Source organism: Kogia breviceps, chromosome 11, assembly GCF_026419965.1.
Source record: "Kogia breviceps isolate mKogBre1 chromosome 11, mKogBre1 haplotype 1, whole genome shotgun sequence".
NCBI lineage: Eukaryota > Metazoa > Chordata > Mammalia > Artiodactyla > Physeteridae > Kogia > Kogia breviceps.
In genome coordinates, this window is record NC_081320.1 from 71341295 (window position 1) to 71366750 (window position 25456).

At 42.1% G+C, this 25456-nt stretch overlaps 1 protein-coding gene across 28 annotated transcripts in view; it reads left to right on the plus strand.

The window, feature by feature from the left end:
* The window catches only part of SLC8A1 (solute carrier family 8 member A1), a 439650-nt gene that overhangs the window by 335101 nt on the left and 79093 nt on the right, over window positions 1–25456 (plus strand). For all 28 annotated transcript variants that reach the window (XM_067007716.1, XM_067007713.1, XM_067007709.1 and 25 more), the window contains 2 exons: window positions 1564–1694; window positions 5734–5833. In XM_067007716.1, the coding sequence (XP_066863817.1) occupies window positions 1564–1694; window positions 5734–5833 (231 nt within the window). The remainder of the gene's footprint in view (window positions 1–1563; window positions 1695–5733; window positions 5834–25456) is intronic.

Here is a 25456-nt window from a genome sequence, read left to right on the forward strand (position 1 = left end):
CTCTCTTTTGCATCTGCTAACACTTAGCAGATTTTGGCTAGTCCAAAATCGCTTATTTTTAGTCTTCTTCTAATATCTTTGGGGCCTTTTATTTACTGGGGATAGGAAAGCAGATTCTGAAATATACTTTTAGGAAGATACTATTGAATACATAATAAAGAATTCTTTGATATGCTACCTTCTGCTTTTGCCTTTTGCTTGGTTTTGATACTTGGTGTATAAAATGCTAGCAGTGCCTCTAGCCCAACTGCTTCATGGCCCAGTAGTCAACAACTGGCCTAGGAACTAGTCTTCTGCATCATTTGCTAGAGCATCAAATGAAGCCACCAAGGCAGGGTCCCTCAGCAGAGGGAAGCCATGTATGGGTGGGATGGGATGGGAGATGTGGACTCCTGCAATAGCTGATGCCTAAACGCAAAAGGCAAGGAGTCTGGGCTAGAAGTCTCTCCCTTCCTCATCTCTCCTCGGTCAACAGACTCCCGTTGCAGGCAGTTTGCCTGGAAGGTTCTAGAAGCAAGGGCGTCAGGGCTGCGGTCTTTCTATACCACCAAGACTACTTCCTTGGAGATGAGCTCCATTCAGGTTGACTGTGAGGGGAAGTGACCTGTCTTGTTCCAGCATCCTGAGCCTGAAGGACAGGAGGCTGAGTGGTTACAGGAGTACTGTTTGTCCTTCACATGTGTATGGCCTTTTCAGTCTGGGATTTATCCTAATGACCTTCACACAGAGAGGACCCAACTGTGAGCTTCCCCTCATTAATGGACTCTCAAGCCCATTAGCATTTTCTGAGCACCCACTAGCCTCTCCTGGATTGTAAGCTACATGGTGGTTCCGGAGATAATCGTGCCCCCATGGTGAGTAAGTATTAACTTCCCAAAGCCCTCACCCTCGCTCTCCCTGTTTCCTTTAACATTAACATGGTCAAGGTCCTCCCAACCCATCTCAGCTTTGCACCAGAGAGAGGCAGCTCTGGAGCGCAGGCATCTTACTGAACCGTGGAATTCATGGATGTTTTGCTTCTTAACTTGCAGCAGGGGCTCTTGGCAAGTGAGAGGCTAAGATCAGAATTTCCTATCTATCATCTCTTTGGCCCTGGGGCATTTTCTTTGCCTCTAGAAAGTGGAGAGGAGGAGGCCAGAGTCTTACATTCCTTGAGTAGGTCTAGAACTTTAATTGTGTTTCCTCTTGGTCATGTGCTAAAAGGATGTGTACAGACAGCCAGGTGAGCCAGTGTCCCAGAGGACAGCTGGGTGATTCCCTCAATGCAGACAACATGTGGACAGAGTCTTTACCAGTGATATGGCCCTATAAGTTGCTTTTCCTGATCTGCCCTTTGGCAGGTGCTTAGGTTGTGGGTGATTATGATCACTTGCTGTCACAGCGATCACTGCCCCACACAACAAACGTCTGTCCAATTCTACCCTCCAGCCTTAACGGCACCACCCCAGGGACTTTCAGTAGGTCATCAGGGCTTCCTTCCTTCTTGGTTTTCTTGTAGCAGGATCCAGGGATTTCCAAATAAATTTGAATCCATTCTCACTCTCTCGCCCTTCCCTTTCACAGAGGAATGTGATGACAAGCAGCCGCTGACCAGCAAAGAGGAGGAGGAGAGGCGCATTGCAGAAATGGGGCGTCCCATTCTGGGAGAGCACACCAGGCTGGAAGTGATCATTGAAGAATCCTATGAGTTCAAGGTACGTGCACCAGCATTGCCCACCAGGGAGGCCAGGCCCATCTCTGCACCAAGACGGTTCATAGTGTCGGTCTATGCTGTACTAGAGGCAGATGTAATTTCAGGAACTGGCTCATTGATGGAGAGGCCTTTAGAGCAGAGATGGGATTAGCGAGTTGGTAGGGAACCAAGAGATCCTGTATACTAAACAGTGTCAGAACCAGGGTCTGGTGGGTGGCACATTCACTGTGGAAGGTCAGAGGTGCCCTAAAGGGAGGGCTTTGGATAGCAAGGAAGAGGCAAAGATGGATTCCAAGAGACTGTTATGTGTGGAAGAAACCATGCTTCGTTTGAAAAAGCTAATCAATCTAGTAGAAGCAAAGCCTTGACACTGCTGAAAATGACGCTTTTGTTTTGGAGGAGGAAGGATGGTAAGCTTTCCCTGTGGAACATGCCATTGACAAGCTCTCGTATATTATGTAGTCACCTTCTTAAGATCCTAGGACACTTGAGCACAATCAACAAACTGAAGGCAGAGTGCCTGTAGCTGGAGAGTTTATAACTTGACTGATAAAGTTGGATTTCCAGTTCTCTAGATGAGGAAAGTCATTTTTCAGAAGTTAAGCAGATGGGCCTTAGGGTAAGCTTAGGACGTTGAAATGAACCTTTTCGACCATTCTTAGCTGCTCCGTCGGCCCCTGCCCCAGCTCCCATCCCTTTTCACTCACGTGGTCCTCACACCTAGAAGCCCCCGGGAGAGCCTCACCTGCGTTCTGTAGTGGGTCATAAAAAGGAGCAGCCTCTCTCTGGTTTTCCAGGACTACAAGCCAGAGCACAGCAGCATTTTCCCCACTTATTTTTTTTTTTTTTTTAAAGCAGATTCTGCCCCTGTTTGGAAAACCAGAATGAAAATTCCAAAAGGGAGAATCAGGTCACCAACCTAAAAGCCTCAGGATCATATCTGGAGTTTTCACAGTAGTGGCTTCTTTGCCTTCTGCTGGGCCCGTTCAGTATTTTTCTAATTTAGTTCATAAGACAAAGTGCCTGAGAGGCGACAGGTGGAAAGAAAAATGTCTTTGCAAATTACAGTGGCATTTAAAAGATAAAAACGCAATTAAACTTTCCCCTTCAGGCCACTGTGGACGTATGTGTTCACTCCCCTCTCTCATTGCCGCAGAAAGAAAGAGCAGGGCAAACACTGGGGCTAGGGTTTTCTAGGCAGACCCCCACCATCAGAGCCCGCCTGGCGTTTCATCCAGAACGTGGTTCGCTGCACACACTTGACTGGTATATGCACAAGTTCCCTGAGATTCCTGAGGCACGGATATCTGAGACTGTCCATTTCTGTGGACCAATCCGTTCCCATCTCCATCTTCACTCTTCGTCACGCACCCTCTTTTCACCTGGAACCAGAGGGCGTGGTGCCACTTGCGACAACAGAGATTCTACAGCTTGGCATTTCTATAAACGCTCGTCCCCCACCCCTCCCAGGGCTCTCATGGGGAATAATTGTATGCCCTCTTCCTTACGGGACAGCCCCGAGCACTCCCCTTCCGTGCACCCATGACCAGGAAGAACAGTCACGGTCACTTCCTGTAGGAAGGGTATGGCAGGGCACAGTCTTCTAGGCATAAAGGTTTTCTTGTGTCCAGAACTCTCTCTGGTAACCACTCCAATGATCCGAGCATTTGAAAGTCAACCAAGTCTCTCTCCATAAGTCCAGTTGTTTGGGGTACTTATCTTCCTAGACTATCTTCCATAGACTGTTTCCTCCCATCTGCTCAAAGTTCATCAGGACAGTTACTGTTAACACTGAAGGGTACCTTGGGGCATGTTTCTGAAGTGCCCTCAAGCATCACTGTTGATATCATATTATTTGTTTAAGAAATTTTTTCTAGACCATAGCCGTTTTAAAGAAATTGTTCAAAGCCCTCGGAACTGCATTAAAGATCCAAATCTGGCTGATACCTCACAATGTCCGAGTCTGCTTTGCCCACTGGGTTCTTGTTTACTATGTTGTGACCAAGGGCTGGACTTTTCTAACACCCATGGCTGAGAGTGAGGTTAAAACTATTGCTACAGACTAGCACCGTGAAGAGCTAATGACTGACATATAGGAAACCTCCAGGTCAGTGTCCATGGCAAAGTTCAAGAGTCAAATTTCAAATTCCTCCTCTCTTCCTATAGGTTCTCTCCTATTCACTCCTCTCCTCCTATAGGTCAAGAGAGGACACATATGTAAATTAAGTCCAGGGAAGAGCCCAGGCTATCTCATAGTCCGCCGGGGTTAACATGAACTAAAGTTTACAATCTTCCCGAGGTTTTATATATATACATATATACATTTTACACATATACATTTTAAGTTTAGTTTATCTTAAAACTTTGTTCTTCAGAGAGATTTTCTCAGGCAAGTCTGTGTTTAACTGTTAGAGCAGTTTCACTCTTCAATTATTTATCCCCCAGTTAATGGGATTCTCTGCCTTGGCTTTAGAGTAAAGAGGGCTTCTTTGGAGAGAGCTGCCCCAAGTTTCCATCACATTTAGGAAAAGTCAAGGTTATTTCTTGTTACATGCTACACAGAACTTTGAATTGGCATCAGCCGAGACACTCAGAGTGCTTGATGAGATTGTCCAAGTCCAGAGAAAAGTCAGATGCTTGTCATGTGCCTCTGGCTGTGGTGGCCAGGAGCCCTGATGGTTATGGCTATTATCAGTGGCACTAGCAGTTCTAGACACAAAGCTAGAGGCCGAAAGGTCACCACCATAAGGACAAAAAATCTAGCAAAGGATGATGTTGAAAATACAGCGTGGGCCAGTTGGAGATGGGCCCTTTCATGTTTATTATCATCTCAGTGTTTCAAGTCAGTTGCAATGACGGTTGAACTAACACACTTGACATTCTGATGTAGCTTTGGCCTTCTGCACGGGCCCCTGGGATCACATTTTCCTTCCTCCCGGTTAGCGAATAACACTCTCCCTCTCTCTCTCTCAAACCTTAGTCAATTCAGGGACACTGCACTAAACATGTACAGATTTTGACCTAAGACAAATAATACGTGTTTTCTGACTCTTTGCAATAAGTGGGAATTCGAGGATGCTCTGACAGTAAGGGTGGGGCGTGTCGTGGACTGGTCGGTGTGGTGGTCTCTCTGGGAAGAACAGCTTCACGTCCCGGAAGTGACCCTTCTCCCTGTAGTTGCTGTGATTTGTGGTAGCGCTTTGGGTGCATCTGCTTACTTAGTTATCTTGTGAACGCTTGGCTGCTTCTCCTGTTCCGTGAACTGACATTCATTTAGAAAGCTAAGAGTGCTAATTGTACAGAAGCAAGTACCTAAAAAAGGTCTTAAAGAAAAAGAAAAATAAGAGGCTCAGAGTTGGTAAAGCAGGGGGAAATTCAGTGCAAGGTCATTGCAGTTTGCCCTGAACTATACAAATTGACCTTTTTTGGTCTTTTCTTGTTTGCAGCAGGAGTCAGGTGAGATGAATTCTCTATCAGCCACCAGGCTGACAACACAAGTAGCCAAAGAAAAATCCATTTATTAATGATCATACAGCAGCAGTCTTGAGGCTTTGCTGTCTGGTTGCATTTCATTGATCAACAAAAGTATAGTAAGAACAGGTTTTAGTTTCGTAATCTCTCTGCCACTTACAGTTATCCACTGATAGTTAGTGCTGAGCAGGGCATAGGTTAATTCAGTTGCAGACACATAAACTCTAGATGAAGCCAGGAGAGAAGCAAGTTCATGAAGCGTCTGAGGGGAAGGGATGGGCTTTTGCAACATCCTCAATTGTAACCGGTGAGGCTATTCTTCCTTGGCTATTAGGCAGTGAAGGAGGCTTGTATTTGCTATGAAGAAGTTTCCATTTCAGGATGTTTCCAAGAAAGGACTATGCTTGTTTGCATAATCGTAACAGTGTTTGATGTCAATACTGTTGCTCTGAGCCTAACATCTGCTACCCTTTAGATAACTCTGGGGTTTCAAAATCATCAAGGTCTGAGATTTCCCGAGGCCTTAACCAACCTGGCAATTATTTTCTGATTCTTTTCAACCTCTCTAGAGTACCGTGGACAAACTTATTAAGAAGACAAACCTAGCCCTCGTGGTTGGGACAAACAGCTGGAGAGAACAGTTTATCGAAGCGATCACTGTCAGTGCTGGTGAGTGCTTTTCTCTGCATATTATAAATGATAATGTCCCAAGCTTACTTTTCCTGCCACTTGGTCTAGGTCAAAGCGCCAAAGACTCTCCATGATAAAATTAAAAGAGAAATAAATGCATTTGTAACGTATATGCACATTTTGGGGACGAATTTAGACTTTCTAAGATGAAGCAAATGTCTTCAAACAGGACATCCTTCTCTGTCTACATTGCATCTTTCTCTCTGGAAATAGACAAGATACATTTAAAGCCTACTGTGTCTCTTACTCATGGATAGCCAATCACAGGGTTTTATCTGGAAAGTTCCCTGAGAGCAGGAGAAGTGACCAAGTGCAAGTCAGAAAGGAACCATCAAAATCATAGGTGGGACAGGGTGACGTTAAGACACTTCACCACCATCATCTGCATCATCTTTCACTCTCTTCAATAACATCTAACAAATAAGTGTTTGCACTGGCTCTGGAAGTGAAAATAGAATCACATTCTGTTTCTTCCTATACAAGCAAAGTGTGGAGTTTTATTTAGGAAGGTCCTATAAAATGAAGAGTGTTGCAAACTCAAGGAGCCAGACACCTGAGGAAATTAAATTCAGAAAGAAGTATCCCTTTTCTGTGTCACCAAACCTTGTCCACTCTCTGTGTGATTGTAAAACAGACGAAGAAAGCCCCTTTCAACATTCAGGAAAGCAACACTCTCATGGGATTTTCTGGTTTTCAGTTCTTTTGTTTCATTTCCACTGGTTCTTTCTCTTTAAAGATCCCCGCAGGCTCATTTTCTACTCGTGCAGCTAATGAATAAAACTAGAATTTTCTAAGTAGTGATTCCCAGACTGTAAAATTTGGAAACAGCATCACTAGCGGTTGGATCATGACTTCTAACACAGCTCCCTCTTTCCAATCTGCCACAGAATTTGACAGATCTCCCAAGTACTGTGGGAACAGAGGGTGATTAAAAAACGTTTGTGCCTGTTTATTATTAGTGCTGTTAATAATCACACTTTGGGGGCTTCCCTGGGGGCTTCCCTGGTGGCGCAGTGGTTGAGAATCCGCCTGCCGATGCAGGAGACACGGGTTCGTGCCCTGGTCCGGGAAGATCCCACATGCTGCGGAGCAACTAAGCCCGTGAGCCATGGCCACTAGGCCTGCGCGTCCGGAGCCTGTGCTCCGCAATGGGAGAGGCCACAACAGTGAGAGGCCCGCATACCACAAAAAAAAAAAATAATAATAATAATAATAATCACACTTTGGTTTCTTGCTATAGAGTATACAGTGGAAATTTATGAACAGTAAATGATGAGTAATTACTTAGGGGAGTAGATTTGAAATGTACACATAAGTTCTAATGGAGGTGGGGACTCCCTGTCTTAGTCCCTTTGTTTTTTTTTATTTTTTGCGGTACACGGGCCTCTCACTGTTGTGGCCTCTCCCGTTGCGGAGCACAGGCTCACGGACGCACAGGCTCAGCAGCCATGGCTCACGGGCCCAGCCGCTCCGCGGCATGTGGGATCTTCCCGGACCGGGGCACGAACCCGTGTCCCCTGCATCGGCAGGCGGACTCCCAACCACTACGCCACCAGGGAAGCCCGAGTCCCTTTGGACTGCTATGACAAAATACCATAGACTGGGTGACTTGTAAACTACAGAAACTTATTTCTGGCAGTTCCAGAGGCTGGAAGTCCAAGATGAAGGCCCTGGTAGACTTGGCGCCTTGTGAGAGCCTGCTTCCTGGTTCATAATCTTCTCGCTCTGTCCCCACATAGGGGAAGGGATGAGGGTGCTCTCCAGGGTCTCTTTTATAAGGGCATTAATCCCATTGATGGGGACTTTGCCCTCATGATCTAATCATCTTCCAAAGGCCCCACCTCTATATACCATCATATTGAGAATTAGGTTTCAACCTGTGAATTTGGGAGGGACACATATATTCAGTCTATAGTACTCCCTCATTGTGGCTTGTATTTTTTCTATAAATCTAAGATTAATACCTGAGGCATGAGCTATATTCCTTCTTCGTAGAGAGAATAAAAACTAAAGGGACAAAGATAACTTGAGTAAGAAACTGTTGACAAGGCCAGTGGTAGAAAATATTTTAAAATAACCAAATTATTTTATGGGCCTTGACATACTAGAATTGAAACATTAAAAGCAGCATAAGCCTTAACAGACCATTTCTAATAGTTTCCAGGTTTCCTTTGACTGCAGATATATGAGTATTTGTATGATGGTCACGATCTGGACCTCCTTCATTCATTTTTCTGTATGTCAATCATTCATTGTTCTTGCTGAGAAGGATATGACAGTGAATGGAAAAGACAAATAAGCCTGCATGAAGCCTACCATCGAATTGCAGGAGACAGCAAATAAGTAAACTAAGCAAGAAGTCAAATAAGGTGTCTGTACGATGGTGAGCTAGTCATGAAGAGCAACAAAGCCATGGAGGGAGATAGGAAGTGTGCATAGAGGCTGCATTGGATGGTAGCCAAGAAAATGCCATCCATAGACACGTCGATGCTGAATTTGCTTTTCTAGCCATGGAGTGGTTTGTGTTGGTTCATTCACACATTTTTGTAATTTTCAGGAACCAAGGTAAACATTTTATGGCCAGTCTATGGCAATGGAAAAGGGTGGTTTTAAACAGCAAGAGTGATTATGCTGCAAAGTTGTGTATTTGCTCCTGGTTAGAATAGGTATACAGAGAAACAACTGTAAAGCTGCTAAGACTTTCTTACTTTAAAGGGGAAGATTTTGGTTGGCCAGCACTTTCTTATGTTGAATCAAATCCTCTCAAAATCTCATGAGGTCAGTATTATGATCATCCTGACCTTCTGGAGGAAGAATCTGAGCCTCAGCAAGGCAACTTGCCTTTGGAAGGTAGCCCAGAGCCCTGATCTACCAAATACTAGTCCAGTGTGCTGTCCACGGCCCTTAAGAGAGAGAAATTTCCAAGTGAGGAAAATTGGCTCCTCCCGTCTGGCTCATGGAGTGACGCTGGCCTTGTCACCTCTCCTGGTGCCATGGTTTCAGCACTTATATGATGGGAATAACTCCCACTCAGACCCTTTGAAGAACTGTTAATGAATGAAATGCCAAAGCTCTCAAAGGTTCTTATTTATCATGCAATATATTGTTTTATGTTTCTAAGTGACTGCTTGGGAACAAGACAAAATTGCTCAGAAATTTGCAGGCTGCTGGGTAAAATTGATCTTCTTTACAATTTTGAGACAAAATATCAGAAAAGCAAACCCATAGCTTATAGCCATCAAATTACATGAAGGGCAGTTAGGAAGCTCAGTTGTTGTCCGTATGATTAAATTTAAGTCTCTAAAGAATGTTACCATTCTTGGGTTGTTAAATAGACAATACAATTTGTAAAGCAGTATTTCTTGAAAACAGACTTTCATTGGATTTTAAGATTTCATGGCTAAATAGTTGAGAATCAGAAAGAGTTGCCTTATTAAAAATGTTAAATTGCTTTTAAATGGCTCTACTGAGAGGCTTTTTCCTGTGTAATTTTCTGCGCAAAATTGAGACGATCTATCTTGCTAAACAAAAGTAATAATTTTATAAGTAAGATTTTGCTTCTGTTTCCCACGATTATATTTAAGCTAATTTCAAGGTAACCCTCTGGCTGTCTTTTGGCTCTCCTGTCTTCTCTGAATTTCATAGCTCAGTCCCTGGGCCTCCTATGACCATAATATTTCTGTAAACCAAGTTCTTATAGTTCAATATTTGAAGAGTTAAAGGACTTATGAGACTCAAGGGATTAGGAAGGGATTATATAGTCATGTCCTGGCAGTTCTCCTTCTATCTTTCCCTGGGCAGAATACCAGGAGCGGTAGCCTGCAGCAGTGAAATACCTGTCAGAAATTTACAAGGCAAGTCTAGTACCATCAGATGCTTTAAGATGTGCCAGCCGATGTATTTCCAAGGGAAGCCAGCACTCACTGTGCGTCTGGTTTGAATTTCCCCCAGTGCCGCCATCTTTCTAGTGTCTCGGCTAGGGCAGAATGGAGGGTTGGCTTTAAGAAATTGTGGACCAGCTGGGCTACGAGGAAGAGATAGATGTTTCAGGGAAGAGGGCAAAAGTTAGTTGGTTAATGAGAACCAGGATGCCAGTGCCAGTTCCACAGCCAGAACATTGTTGTTCTTCCCAGCAGCCTTGGGTGGTGGTGAGGTGAAGGGCAAGGTGATGTCAAGCCTGGCTTTGGAGTAAGATGTGGATTTGTGTCCCAGACCTCCAAAAACTCCCTGGGTGATTCTAGGCAGATTCCTTCCCCTCTAAATCTCAGTCCCCTCGTGCGTAAAGTGGAGAAAACTGTTCCTCACTCATGGAGTTGCTATAAGGATTGATCAAGGCAACATGTATTTTCACAAGGACTGTCTGTGCATTGGGAGAGCACAGTTCGTTATTTGAGAGGCAAACTTCTTGAATATTCTACGATAAAATATAACCAAATTTTGTGGAAAGGCAATCAATTCAGCTTAATTACTAAAAGGGCTAGGTGACTGAAAACACTGGTTGACCTTTTTGTTTTGTAGTATTACACATGCCATTTGATAGATAAGGAAAGTGAGATTCAGAAAAACAATGTGACTTGCTCGAGATGCCAAAGCTGGTAAATGTCAGCGCTGGGGTACGTATCATATCAGCCTGGGATTCTCTTCTGTGCGAAAAGTGCACTCACTCGCTGTGCCTGAGTCCTGAGTACACACACACATGCACACACACACACACACACAGAGAACACCTGTATACATACATACGCAGATGCACACAGACATGTATGTGTGTGTGCAAACACATGAACACACAGAGACACACATACATAGACATATGTGTGCATACATGCAGGTACACAAAACACAGGCACAGAGACAGGCACCTTATATGGCCTGTATCTTTATTCATTTGCATAACTGAGCTACAGATTGAAATATGAAGGGTTTTTTTCCCCCTTAATATTTGTTAAATCTCCTTAAGCCCAGCTCATGTTTCCTTCAGGGAAGGTGCCAGTCAATTCTCTAAAGAACAGAGGGAAGTATTTGTTTCCCTAGGTGCATCTATAGTCTTCTCCTGCCTAGTAATTGGTGACATTCTTTCAAGAACATCATCACACTGCCCTCTCTTTTACCTGATCATTTTAAGCATCCCACATTAAGGCTTTTTCTCAAATTCTTTTACTTTTGACATGGATTTTGCATATCTGATATAGTATCTGTTGGACTTCTCATAATGAAGGAACACTCAAAAGTGGCCAAAACAAAAGCCTTTTCGTGGTCTTGATTCTGTCTCTTGTCAACTGCATAACTTGACAAAGTATTTAGTCTTTCCTAATTTGAGTGTCACCATCAGTAAAATGAGAGGGTTGGACTAGGCGAGTTCTAAGAAACCAGCCAGTATAGAACTTTGGGAGCTCTGTAGATGTCTGCTGTAGTTGTACAGCAGCCCCGATGGCATCGTGTTTCATGGACCACCTGATTCTGAGCAATGGAAAAACAAATACACTCTGCCCACCTTCCTGGCTTGCTTATATTAAATATTCAGCACAAATGCAGCATGCAATTCACATCTATTCTCCTAGAAGGAAAGGGATGAGAAGATAGTCTTCCATTGTAAAAAAAGAAACGAAGTGAGAGGATGATTCGAATATTTCTAATTTTCTTCCTGCTTGGTAATTGGAGCCCAGAAATCCCTGTGGAATCCTTGACAGAAGAAGGGCAGACATTCAACAGGAGGCCAGGATCTTAGACATGACTGGCCTGTCCACCCTCACTACACTTCACAATAGATTAAAATCAGAGACACCGACACCAGCTAAATAAACAGGTGGAGTGGGTGTGGTCTCCTGAGTCTACCATTCCAGTATGGAGACTAGCTCAGTTTGGGGGATGCTTCTGTCATCGGTCTTTCATCCATGCATGTTATGTAGAGTAATAAGTGCTCTCAGATAAACTGAATTATTTAATAGCAAAAACTGTCACCTCAATGGTGCCCCTGAACAATAATTCACTTGACAATCCTGTCAACCTGAAGACTGATCCACTGCCTAAGTCCTAAATAATAAATAATAAAAATGGTACGTCAAATGAGTTTCAAGGGGTTGCCATGCCATCTGGTCTAAGCAGGAATCTTTCTAGGATCTATTATCAAACATCATTACTATGGAGACACTCTCATTACTTAATGTGTAAACCCCTGGGTCATATGAAAATCCCATTTAAGCAGTTGAAAAAAAATAATCCTGCTATGTCAGGTTTGACACAGCCTTCGTGTGACTTTGAGAAAATCAGAAAAACAAAGAGGGAAGAGGGTGTTAGGGATTGGGAGTTTTCATTTTGTCCTGTTTCTTGTGTGACTATAAAGATTCTTAATTATCCCTTATGTAAAAATAGAAATTGACTGAGGTTCATGAAAAAAGATGAGGTTTCATGAGAAATGGTAGGTACAGTTACCTCTGAGGAAGTTGGTCAAAAACCTATGTATAAAATTTCAGCCCACTTTCTGCTTAAATAATGTTACCATTTATTGCTTGTCTACTATGTCAATGAAAATAATCCATAAACAACCTATAATAAAAATAGAAAAGAGTTTTATTTGAGCCAAACTGAAGGCTATAGCCTGCAAGACAGCTTCCCAGATTACTCTGAGAAACTGCTCCTGGGAAGCATGTTTTTCAGCACAGTTTTATATCTCATCAGAACAAAGAACATTATACAAGTCAGGGATACATTTCTTCAAGGTTTCAAGAAAAAAAAAACAAACACACCAGCATGTAGACAGCAAGTCAATATGGCCTTGGCACCTGGGAAGAGAGTCTTATCAACCAAGGAGGACCAGCATTGGAGTTCCAGGAAGGGAGGCATTTAAGTTTTATTTTTAACATGGACATTCTTTACTTCTGCTTAATGTGCCCTTTTCTTTAATAATTAAATCAGATATACAATATGTGTTTGATGGGCCACAAACAGGTTAGGGCATTGGAATGGATGACCTCTGTTTTTGGAACATGGAAATACTAAACAGTCCTCTGAAGGACCTTTCATTTTCAGCAATAAAAGTCAACTTACTCTCAATGGCACTGCTATTTGAAATTTAGAGCTCTGGCTTTAATCAAATGAAATATCTGCCTTAGAGTACATATTAGATAAACTGGGTAATTACACCAACTTGGCCAAAGCTCATTTAAGAGATCTAATGCTTAAGACACACTGTCTAATGGTCGCGTTAAATTCAGTAGCTGCTCTTCCTTGCTTTGAATTAGATATCGGAAAGTAAAGCTTCTTTAACTTTTTATTGGAGCCCATATCAAAACTGCTCTCACTGGATTATAAATTAATCATAATTTTAATTTTTACCTTTAAAGTATAATATTTGAAAAGTATTTTATCTTTCCTTAGAGTTAGAATTATTATTCAAGATGTCACTATATTTAAAGAAAACATGATAAATTCCTACTTTAGTTTAAAGAAGTTTTGATTTTTTTTCAGTGTTTTCTTATTTGCTTTGACCATCAGAAAGTTTAGTCAACTTTTTTGTCCAAGTATTCAATAGTCACTCAACTTACGTGTCTGAAAGTGTCCTTTATTTCTGCTTTCTTCAGATATTTTTTGGTCCTATTTTATCTTAAAGTAGTTTAACTTTATTAATAGGTACAGATCTGCTCAAGTCCTCTTGGAAGTAGAAAGAGTCTAAATTAAAATACTTTTTTTAACAACAGCAAATCTGTCCTATTTACCACTATTTCTCTAGTACCCAGGACAGTGTTTGACAGTGATAAGAATTTGTTGAATAAAGAGTGAATGAATGTAGGTGGGAATCCATGTTTTCCAGTCTACATGTAACTGGACTAAAAGCCTGTTTTCCCTATATCATACTGCCATGTCTGACCTAGAAAAAATCCATACAAACACATCCATACCCTCATCCACACATATGCCATGTTTCAAAGAGTTTCAGACACATTTAATTCATATATAATATACACAGAACATACAAATATACAAATGCATGTAATTGTACCCATATAATACATTTATTTTTGTGTATGCAAATTGGATATGCAAATCCATATTTAAAATTGCATTTTCTGTCAGTTTCCTTAGTGGAATTTTAGTGTTTTTTGGCTGGTTATTATGATACGAAACGAGAAAGAGGAAAAGCAGAGGGCATGAGTAACAAAGAGGATGATGGTAAGTTCCATGAAGAAACTATTTATGGCAGATATTCTAGGGTCATATTGACAGGTAGATAAAGCAAATCTAGGATATCTATCAACTTTAAAATGTCAGTGGTAGCAGAATAAAGTGTTGAATCAGGTAGCTTCAACTCTTAGTTTCAGAAAGAGGCAGGCCAGCCATACAGCAGTGAGAGAACAAGAAGGTGAGAGAAGCAAGCAATTATTTTCTGGCCCCTGGATATGCTTTAGCTAATATTTCTGAAAAGAATACTGGCTTGTTGGGCTGTTTTTCCCTTAAATTGCTTATTACAAAATCTTTAGGAAAATACTGTACCAAAGGCTTGGGAATGATTCAGCGTTCTTATTTGTAAGCCTGGAGTCACATCTCTAATGTGGTTTAGAGGAGAGGCAGCAGCTCACCTCTGCAAACAATGCGCCATCACTGGATCCAGTAGCTCTTTTGTTTGCTTCGGCTGCTGCGATGTGAATACAGTTTTAGTTGTTGCTTCCAAATCAATGCACAAGGTATTGAGGGGGGTTTCATCCCAAGGCGGGAGCCTTTGTACACTGTTTCCAGTGGGGGAAACATTTCAGCATAATCCAGCGAGGTGGAAGGAGGAGAAAACATAACCAAACCCCCCAAAACACACACACACACACACACACACACACACACACACACACACACACACACACACAGAGGTGGAGGAGCCTTGTGACTTGCAGCATTAATTCTTGCTGTTAACAGCCTGCTGTCTTGATAAAAACCTGTCATTCTGACTCCTGCAGCAGAATCCAGGGTACTTGCTACACCACACAGCACCGCTCTCATTCTTCTTTCCAAGTTGGCCTTTATGGAACCAGCACCTTTGCCCTTATTCCATGCCTGTCCCCTGATGTCACCTAAGGACCTCTGGGTTTCTTGATGACATGATGCTTCAGGATTAAGAGAAGCAAAGACCACACTTTCTTGGGCCGACAGTTTATAGCAGCATTCAAAGAAGTGAATGGCCCTGCTCTCGACGCATAGTTGTTTTGTGTTCACACCAGCCTCACACGGCAACCCTGTGCAGTAGGAACCTGTTTACAAGATGGGGAAACAGAAGTTGGAATTCACACTTGGACCCATAGGTTCTGGATCCAAGGTTGGTACTCTTTCCATCTTGTCACACTTGTGCATCCCAGAATCTAATGCCCGTAGGCCACAAGCTTATTACATTTATTCCTCGTACTTTGCTCTTGCCTCAGGGCTTGTGCATAAGTTTTTTCCCCTACATGGAAGGCTTTCCCTCCATGTCTCGATGTTCTCAGCATTAAGGTCTCAGCTCACGGGTCACCACTTCAGAGGAGTTTCTGTACAACACCCAGTCACTCTTTATTATACTGTCTGACTTCAGTGTCTTCAGAGCCCAGATCAACATCTGAAATGATGTTTGTTCATTCATTTTACTTTATTACTATCAATCTCTCCTTACCAGAATGGACATTTTATGGGGTCTTATTTGTCTGCATTTTCAATGCCTAGAACTGTACCTGACACGTGAATGATGAATAAATATTCACTGCAGATACGAATGGTACAAATAAAGTTACTCTTTTCACCACTGCATTCCCTTTGAAGAAGAGGTTTATTGGTTATTTTACTAGGAATATTGGTTCAGGTTAGAGGTTCAGCCTAGGCTTCTGGTACAAAATAGTGACCTGAAATACTTTTAGAGATCAGACCTATAGACGTAACAGCATTTTCTCCATGCCTTAACCAAATAAGGAAAATAGGCCACAGACATTGATAATGAGAGGGGAAGGGATATTTTAAAGATGCTTTATATTAAAGAAAAGCATCAAACAGCTCCATTACATGATTTTTTTTTTTAATGAGAGACGAAAAATCCACTGATGAACAGATAAATCTGATTGTCAACACCCACCTTAGGCAGCCTACCCTTTAAAGGAAGTGTTCACGTGCGGTCAGGGAACAGGATGCTCCATCTGAATTCCACTAAGGAGCTAATCCTCTGGTCCAAAACCGATTTCACTACATATAAGATTCTCACTTCTCTTAAAAAAAAAGTCTCATTTATCTTTTCAACAGCACCAAAGAGAAAGTTAGTTGAGGCTAGCCTTTGTTTCCAGGAGATGAATCTGTGAGGTGCCCAAGAACATGGAAATCATCAAAGCCTCTTTGCTGTCAGTGCAGAGCCCTGTTTACTGGCATCTCAATGAAAATCACAACAGAGAGAAGGGACCAGGGACGAGCAGATGAGGTGCACCCTGTATGATTGCAGTCACTTTGTATTGTGCAAACCGAGGCCATGACGAGATTTCTAGATACCCCACTTTCATCACCACTTTGCTGGCAGATCAACTCACAAACCCCATGATCAGAAGAAAGTCCCTTCAAGTGGTCCTGAGACCAGGAAAGCAATCACAAAGCAGGGGAGTTGTCTTTGCCCAAGAGCTATCTAGAATCCATTCCATTCTCTATGCAGAGAGATTGATGTTTGCCACAGTATGAAGAAAATCCCACTCCACCCCAGGGTTGATATAAACCACTAGTAGAGGATTTTCCCAAAGAGTAAAAGAAAACCAGACTCTTTGGGAAGAAGAAAGGAAGTAGGGCCATCCATTCATTCCCTGAAAAAGCATTCAATATTTTATACATGGTAGCATATGCAGGGGGTTATTTTAAGGAGGTAGGTTATTTCCCAATTACACTTTTCATAAAGTAATGTCAGACGAGCTTAGGTTTTTATCAGATTGGATTGTTGCTGGACAAACCACAGAGATTTTTTTTCTCTAGGAAAAATGGGTCAAGTAATTGCAATGAAGTGATGGAAAGAGTTTAAATCTCATAAGCAAGCCACTTAAACTGTGAGCCTTCGTTTCTGCCTCTTTAAAATGGAGAAAATAATACCTACTTTACCAGGTTGCTGGGAGATTAAGTGGAATGTGTGTATTGACCCATATGCATGAAGGTAGGCACTTAGTAAGTGAATCTGAATTTATAGTTTAATCGCAGCAGCATCTTAAGAGAATCTAGGTCATCTTTGTGCTCCTCTGCATGTGGGGCAACCTTTGATACGCATCTACCCTTTACATAAATTTCAACATTTTCCTAGGACATATGTTGATTTTTGTTGTTGTTGACAATTACAGGGTTATTGCTGCCCAAACAGTTCCTCCAAGGCTCAGCATCCCACACTCCAGGAGGCTAATTCAGACACAGCGGCTGGTATTTACAAAGAGTTATCAGAGCCCTCCGTCCAGTCTTGGAATCTAGTGTGCCCACATACTACCCACTTTAACTAAACCGTCTAAACTAGCAGGAGCCATCTACACTTGCTGAGTATCACGTCTACTTTTTGGAGGTTTATTTCTTAGGTGCTCCAGTCTTCAGGCAAGATGCTCCTCTATTACAAGAGCCTGAAATTCTGTCAATCCTACAATCAATAAAGGGTAAGAGGACCCTGTGAATTTCAAGACTCAGCCTGACTTGGAGTGATTTTGCAAAAATAAAGCTTGGGGCAAAAAACACATGTGACTAATTCTGTCAGCCCACAGTCATTTAGGAGCCCTCAGCTCACATAGAGGAATTCTTTAAAAAGAAAGAGGCTAAGCAATCGAGTTTCAGCTTTAAACTGATTCATTTGGCTAATAATCAAACTTGCATGGAGCTAGAACTCCTTAGTGGATTCGTTTTTCATTTTGACAGTGGCTACATTTGCTGAGAAATATTTCTGTCACGTTAGATATTTCTTGTGCTGTGTTAGCCATCCTAACAAGGTCCATAATGACCTAAACTATTAAGCATTCTGTTCTTTGTGGAAAATTTCACCCAGAGGTTCATTTGTTTCCAACAGGGTTGAAAGTTGTGCGCAGAGAGCGAGCCGCCTTCAGGTGTCCCTTTCACGATTGTCACATATCACCTCTCCCTAGCCGCCCAAGTATGGGCTGAAACTAGCACTGGTCCTGTGGGAAAGAGTGACCCATGGCTATCTCTGGCTTGGAAGTAGATGGTGGGGATTATTAACAGGGCCTATATAGGTGTCCTCTCCATCTTAGAACAGTCCAGAAGTTCAAGTCACAAAGCTACAGCAGTCTTGAACTCATATTTCTTACAACATGCTGTTGATATCCAATGCATCTCTCCAAGGAAACAGACTGAAAACTAGAGATCAGTCAAGTCTCTAGAACAAAGGACATACTCCTAGCTGTGGGTGTCTAGGCACAGTGGATTTTAGGCGTGGGGTCTCCACACTAATTCTGATCCCCACGACTTAGTAAAGATGGGCCTCTTGATATATGACCAGGCTTGCTCTCAGGCCTTTGGCTGCAGGGGACAAGGGCAGTGAGACTAGAGACCATCAGAAGGGCCCAGAGCCCGCCATCCCCAAGGACAACTAGCCACACCAAGAGACTTTGTCATAATCCAAATACATTTTAAAGAAGGCTTCAAGAATGACACTTCTTAGAAAGAGCTGGTATGCTATCAAGGTTCGAGTTTTCTCATGACAAAGTTTTACATGGACTGAAAAGACAGTAAGTAATCACTTATTTTAATCACTTCCTATTAAGGACAGGTGAAAGATTGTACAATTGTGTCCCCCAAAATCAATTACGCTAGTGTGGAAAATGGAAGACATGACCTAGAAATGGCTTTGGAACAGTGGATTGTTGCTGTCGGTTTACTCGTATGACAATGTGTGATGTCACCCCAATGTGTTCATTAACAAAAGTGCCCAGAGTGAGGATGGTGAAAGAGCTTCCCCGATGCAGGCAAATAAGCACCTCTTGGAGTTGCATTCAGCTCCACGCACTGCATTCTAAAAAAGAAGGTTGTGTATGTGTCAGTCCCAAACTCCCAATCTATCCCTTCCCCCTACCCTTCTATGTACACGCTGCTCTATTTAAAATAGGTAATCAACAAGGCCTACTGCATAACACAGGGAACACTGCTCAGTATTCTGTTATAAGCTGAAAGGGGAAAGAATTTGAAAAAGAATAGATACGTGTGTATATAACTGAATCACTTTGCTGTACACCTGGAACTAACACAACATTGTTAATCAACTATACTCCAATAGAAAATAAAAATTAAAAAGAGAAGAAGAAGACTGCTCAGAGGAGCATGGCCAGACTGAACTTGGAGTGAGGACTGAGGGTGAAATGAGAGGAGCCAGCTTCAAGTACCTGGAGGAATGTCATGTGGAACACAATTAAACTTACTGCACATGGCTTAAGGAACGGGACCCGGACAAATGACAGCCAGAGCTGTTAAAATGTGCATTGTGAGACTGTGAACTCCCTAATAGCTGAGACTCTCAAGTGTGGCATGGGTGACTATTTGGCAAAGAGATTTTAAAGAAATTCACATTAAACAAGGAGCTGACATTGGCAAGCTCCGAAACCCTTCCAGTGCTTTAAGCTCAGGTATTTTTCTAATCTCCACACGTTTCATTTGATAGAAGCAAATGTCTGTATTCTTCCCCGGTGCTTTGGCAACTCATAGATCTAGAAATTTGAGTGAATTGTGTTTTGAGATCTCTGTTGATAAGGAATTATCTTGCAATATACTTGGAAGAAAAGTTGCTCACATCTTCTACTTTGCATCAGAGAATAAGTATTTGGCCAAAAAGTTCGCTCGGGTTTTTCTGTAAGGTGAACAAAAATTCATCAGTTGAATCAGTTCTCAGTTTGTTCTCTTAAAATTAGAAGGGGTAAATTAGCTGATTGCTAAAGCTTCTTTCATTTAAAATATTTAGTAATTTTGTAAGAACCTTTGAATAAGAGAAATGGAAATATACAACAGAAGAGTAGAACTTGATTTATAATTATTGTATATCGGGTTGCAAAAAAAAGGGGGGGAGAGCTATGGAAGAGAAAGCCCATTCAGTAACAAATTAGCTTGTTAATCTGTTTGAGGAGAACAAATCTTTGTGCTCAGAAACTAAAGAGAAACAAAATCAAATCAACCACACGGGAAAAAAGGAATAAAATTTCAGAAAGAAATTATGCCCAAAACAATGTCTACAGAATGAAGAAAACCACCGTAGTGATCTACCTTCATGGTTATTGATTTGTATAGTACATGAGGCTGCTGAGTAACGCTTATTGGGCTTAGATCACATGGAAAGCAGTGTGGTTGCCCACAAATATCATCCTAAATCCATCATGTCATACTCCCAGAAGGCATTCTGATCATTTGCATTATTCTCATAGTTGGAGGATAGTCTTGCAAAATAAAAATGGACTAATTATAAATAAATGAATATCTAGAAGGAATTGAAAGTCAGTTTCTCAGATTAACAAGATTCTCTAAACTGCTTTCCATTACAGAGTTGCGATAATTTAGGCCCTTTTCCCAAATTCTAGAGTGAAGAGCTAGATGCAAACCAGGATGTTTGATTCAAATGGTTGGCCTTTGACGACTGGAAATGAAAATAACTTGCCACACTCAAGAGATTCAAAATCAGCCATAACCATGATGCTCTCCCTTACTGTATTGTCTTGTCTCCTGGGTTCAGTTGGTCCCCAGGAGCTCGAGAAAGAGCATATGGCTGACTGCCAAAAACATATCATATCTAGAAAATAAATTAGAATACAAACATTACTGATGATGCAACATCATTTTTACAGTCCTACAAAAAGGCAACATTGCATTTCTATAGCATGGGGCATCAGAAGAATTCTCAGGTTCCAACTATTTTTGTTGTTTTTGTTTTATAATAACTTTATTCATTTTAAAATAAATTTATTTATTTTATTTATTTTTGGCTGCGTTGGGTCTTCGTTGCTGTTGCAGAGAGCGGGGGCTTCTCTTCATTGCGGTGCGCTGGCTTCTCATGGTGGTGGCTTCTCTTGTTGCAGAGCACAGGCTCTAGGCACGCAGGCTTCAGCAGTTGTGGCACACAGGCTCAGTAGTGTGGCTCACAGGCTCTAGGGCGCAGGCTCAGTAGTTGTGGCGCATGGGCTTAGTTGCTCTGCAGCATGTGGGATCTTCCCGGACCAGGGCTCAAACCCACGTCCCCTGCGTTGGCAGGTGGATTCTTAACCACTGTGCCACCAAGAAAGCCCTATAATAACTTTAAATGGAGTATAATCTATAAAAATATTGAATCACTGTGTTCTAAGATATTGTTATTACAATATAATACTGTAAATCAACTATACTTCAATTTAAAAAATGATCACCACAGTAAGTCTAGTTAACATCCATTACCATACATGGTAGAAATCATTTTTTCTTGTGATGAGGACTTCTAAGATCTACTCTCTTAGAAATTTTATTTTTTTAACACCTTTATTGGAGTATAATTGCTTTACAATGGTGTGTTAGTTTCTGCTTTACAACAAAGTGAATCAGTTATACATATACTTATGTTCCCATATCCCCTCCCTCTTGCGTCTCCCTCCCACCCTCCCTATCCCACCCCTCCAGGTAGTCACAAACCACCTAGCTGATCTCCCTGTGCCATGTGGCCGCTTCCCACGAGCCATCCACCCAACATCAGGTTCAAACTTTGAATCAGTGTGTGACGATCAATGCTGTAGTCCTCAACTTGCTTCAGCAAGACATCATGGGAAGTAAAATGTTCCCTGGGCTGTTAGATCAAATCCCAACTCAGCCACTTACTGACTGTGTCATTATTTTAGAAAGTCACTTAACATCTCTGAACTTCATCTGTACGATGGGATTAATGATGCGGTTATTGTAGGGATTAAATAAGATTAGGTATGTGAAAAAAGTTAGCTCAGTGTCTGACATTTAGTAGACACCCATCGTGTTCTCTCCCTCTGTTCCTTTCTTCCTTTGTTCTTCTTAAAACCAAGCAGCTCGGGGAAGCTGTAGTGATAGCGGCTCATTCAAACAGAATATAGATTCTGTGCAATCAAGATACTCAGATTATATTGATTTACTGCCTTTCTTCTGACAAATAAAAATGATGGAATAGGGCACATCTGTCTGTAAAGGGGTTTGCAGTTTTACAAAGGGCTTGGACATTTCCTCTCCTGATCCTCACAATAGCTCTGTGATGTGGGATTTAGGAAACTCTTCTGATGAGGAATTGAGGCCCAGGAAGGTCAAGTGTCTTGCCCCCAAACAAGATATCGGAACCAGAAATTGACTTAAGTCTTCAGACGCAAATGTCCATTACACCCCAGCAGCCTCTATTTCTAGTTCTTAAAGCTCTCCGTGAGGCCCAACCCTGAGCATCTCTACAAATTAACACCTGGTTTACTTTAGCTGCTGTGTACTCTGCAGGTGCCAAGCCCAGGGATTGCCTTTCTTGATCAATTAATTGTGCGAACAATGCCCTTGTTCTCATGCTTCAGAGCAGGGCCAATCCACTCTCTGTGATTTTAATGATTAGACTACTTTTGTAGTTATATTTAGGAAGTCCAATATGAACCAAGGAAACCATTTAAAAAGCCATGGGAGGGATTAATCAAATACAGCTTGTTTGTTATCTTCCCATTAGTGAAATCCATAAAGCTGAAAAGAAGGATTCTGGGATAAGAGGATCCTTTGTTTGGGATCCTATAAAAGGACACCAACCTGCCTGTTTCTTTGCTAATACAGAAGACAGACTCGAAAGAATTACACAGCGTCCAGTAACCCTGAGCTGGCAAACATACCAGCAAATTACTATCATCTCTACCATCACATAAAGATGCTCCAGGTGCGTGTGTGTGTTTTAATGCTCCACTGCTCTTTGCAAGGAGCACACTTTTGAGTATAGTCCAGGTGGTGATGAATGAACATAATATGTCTTTGTCCTTCTCCAAGACAAGGTAATTGTACATCATACATGGCAGTCAGGGGTCATTTTTAATATTTAAATAACATCTGAGTGGTAGATTAAAATTTATAAAGAGCAGTGAGATCCCAGGAAAAAGATGGGAAGCCACTTCTACTTTCAAATGCAATAAAACAGATGGGCCTCCCAGTCCAGACTTAAGCATTAAGATGTTTAATATTCCTTATAATGTTGGAAGCCTACAGAAGGAAATTCTCTCTCTCTCTCTCTCTCTCTCTCTCTCTCTCTCTCTCTCTCTCTCTCTCTCTCACATGCACACACACACACACACACACATTTTGCATTGTACACTTACAAGTCATAAAGTTAATTCCAGAGGGCAATATTAGATTCTGTGGGTTTTTTTGGAGTACGCAGGCCTCTCACCGCTGTGGCCTCTCCCGTTGTGGAACACAGGCTCCGAACGCATAGGCTCAGCAGCCATGGCTCACGGGCCCAGCCGCTCCGCGGCATGTGGGATCTTCCCAGACCGGGGCACGAACCCATGTCCCCTGCATCGGCAGGCGGAATCTCAACCACTGCGCCACTAGAGAAGCCCTAGATTTTGTTTTTAAAAACCTAGAATGTCACCTTAAGACCCAGCATCTTGACTAAGTAATTAAATAATGATGGGGAAACACAGTAACAATCCTAAGTGGAGGAAAATGTTAACTACCATGATAATCATTACCTTGAAATATCCTCAAACACTTTGCAGAAATGATCTAATTATTCCCCTCCACATCCCTCATGGGAAAGATGTTATTATTTCCATCTTGAAGACAAATACAACATCTACTCTCAATTTATAAGTGTCATTTCTTCTCAGAAGCTTCATTATTTGTTTTCTTGTTCGTCTCCACAGTATGAGACTTAGACACCCCAAATTAAGTAATTAGAGGCAGAATAATCTGTTTCTATGAATGATTGATTAAAATCTAGTGTTTTCCAAACTGTTTTAATCATACCCCCTATGAAATTATAAAATATTTACAAATATAGATATTTTGAAGGACCAGATACAAAATAAATATAACTAGAAAGTCTAGTGCTTTTTCTGAGCTTTCCTGGGGTACATGCAGTCCCCCCTTTGGATTGGGAAGTGGGGAGAAAAGGAGGTAGAGAAATCATTAGCATGGTCCTCTTCTTTCTACCCCCCCTCAAATAAGGACTGACAATTGCAGCTCTCACAGTGAGTTCCACCTGGAGCTCAAGTGGAGGGTAAAAAGGAAATGGGAAGAAAGGTGAAAGAAGTGAAACTGAGAGTTAAATCCACTTCACCTGCCTTCACTAATCAAGACGATTTTGAGACTTGCAGGTCCTCCAAGTAGCTTAAACAATAAGATGTTGGCCCAAGTTGATTTAGGAACGTGGAGTCAGCTGTGTCTAGTTGGAACTGAGCTGGTTAAGACTGGGTGGGACCGCTGACCCTCCAACTGGGCATGCGTGGGTGCCATTTTGAACGTGACATTTTGAACGTGCTTAGTTACGCCTGCGCAGAACCAAAATTACCGCACCTTTTTCCAATCGCCTTTCCCCATGCTACCCACACCCCAGACCACGCTGCTTTTTGATTCGTCATCCCATAAATACCCTGAACCCTCTGCTTTCATAGAGGGAGCTTTGAGATTTGCTCTCCTGTCTCCTCGCTTGGCTGCCTTGGGGAAAAACCCTCTCAGCGTTTTGGCTTGCTGTGCTTGGGGCAAAACGAACCTAGTTCAGTAACAGAAGGAAAAAAGAAGAAATGGAAGGAAACAAGAAAGGAGTAAGTAATAAAAACACTGAGTGGCTGTTTCTATATGTCAGTGCTATGACGTAGGATGTTTGCAAAGGGGCTGTACTAATTTGCTAGGGTTGCCATAACAAAATACCCCAGACTACGGGTAGCTTAAACAATAGAAATGCGTTTTCTCAGTTCTGGAGGATAAAAGTCCAAGATCATGGTTTTGGCAGGTTCGGCTTCTCCCAAGGCGTCTTTCCTTGACTTGGGGGAAGGAAAGGCCACCTTCTTGCTGTGTCCTCAGGTGGTCTTTCCTCCGTGTGCATGTGTCCCTGCTCTCTCTCTGTGTCCCAATTCCCCCTTATAAGGACACCAGTCAGGTTGGATAAGGGGCCACCCTAACAGCCCCGTTTTCATTTAAGCATCTTTTTGAAGGCCCTATCTCCAAATATAGTCACATTCTTTGACTGGGGGTCAGGCTTCAACATGTGAATTTGGAGGAGATACAATTCAGTCTATAACATGTGCTTTTACTTAAAACCATCTTCCACTTTCAGGCACGGATGATATTAGAAATATGTAATCACCATACAGCGTGAGCACTGTAGGAAATGGTTGATGATATACTGAGGCACACTAAAAATTCTTAAGAGTTTATTTGAGCAAACAAGGACTCACATCAGGCAGAACCAAACCAGAAGTGGTTAGGAGCTGGGAACAGTCTCTTATAGAGCAGACTCAAAGGTGAAGCAAGGAAACTGAGTGGCTCTAGCTGAAGCAGTTGCCTTACTTAGGAGAGCCTAGGTGGGCTGTTTGTGAATGATGTTTCCTCGGTTTCGTTTCCTCAGATACAAGTGTATTTATGGGAATTGACTCTGGCTGAGGTTTCGGCTTGCTTACATTGGTTACTAAGGTGTTAGAGCCACTC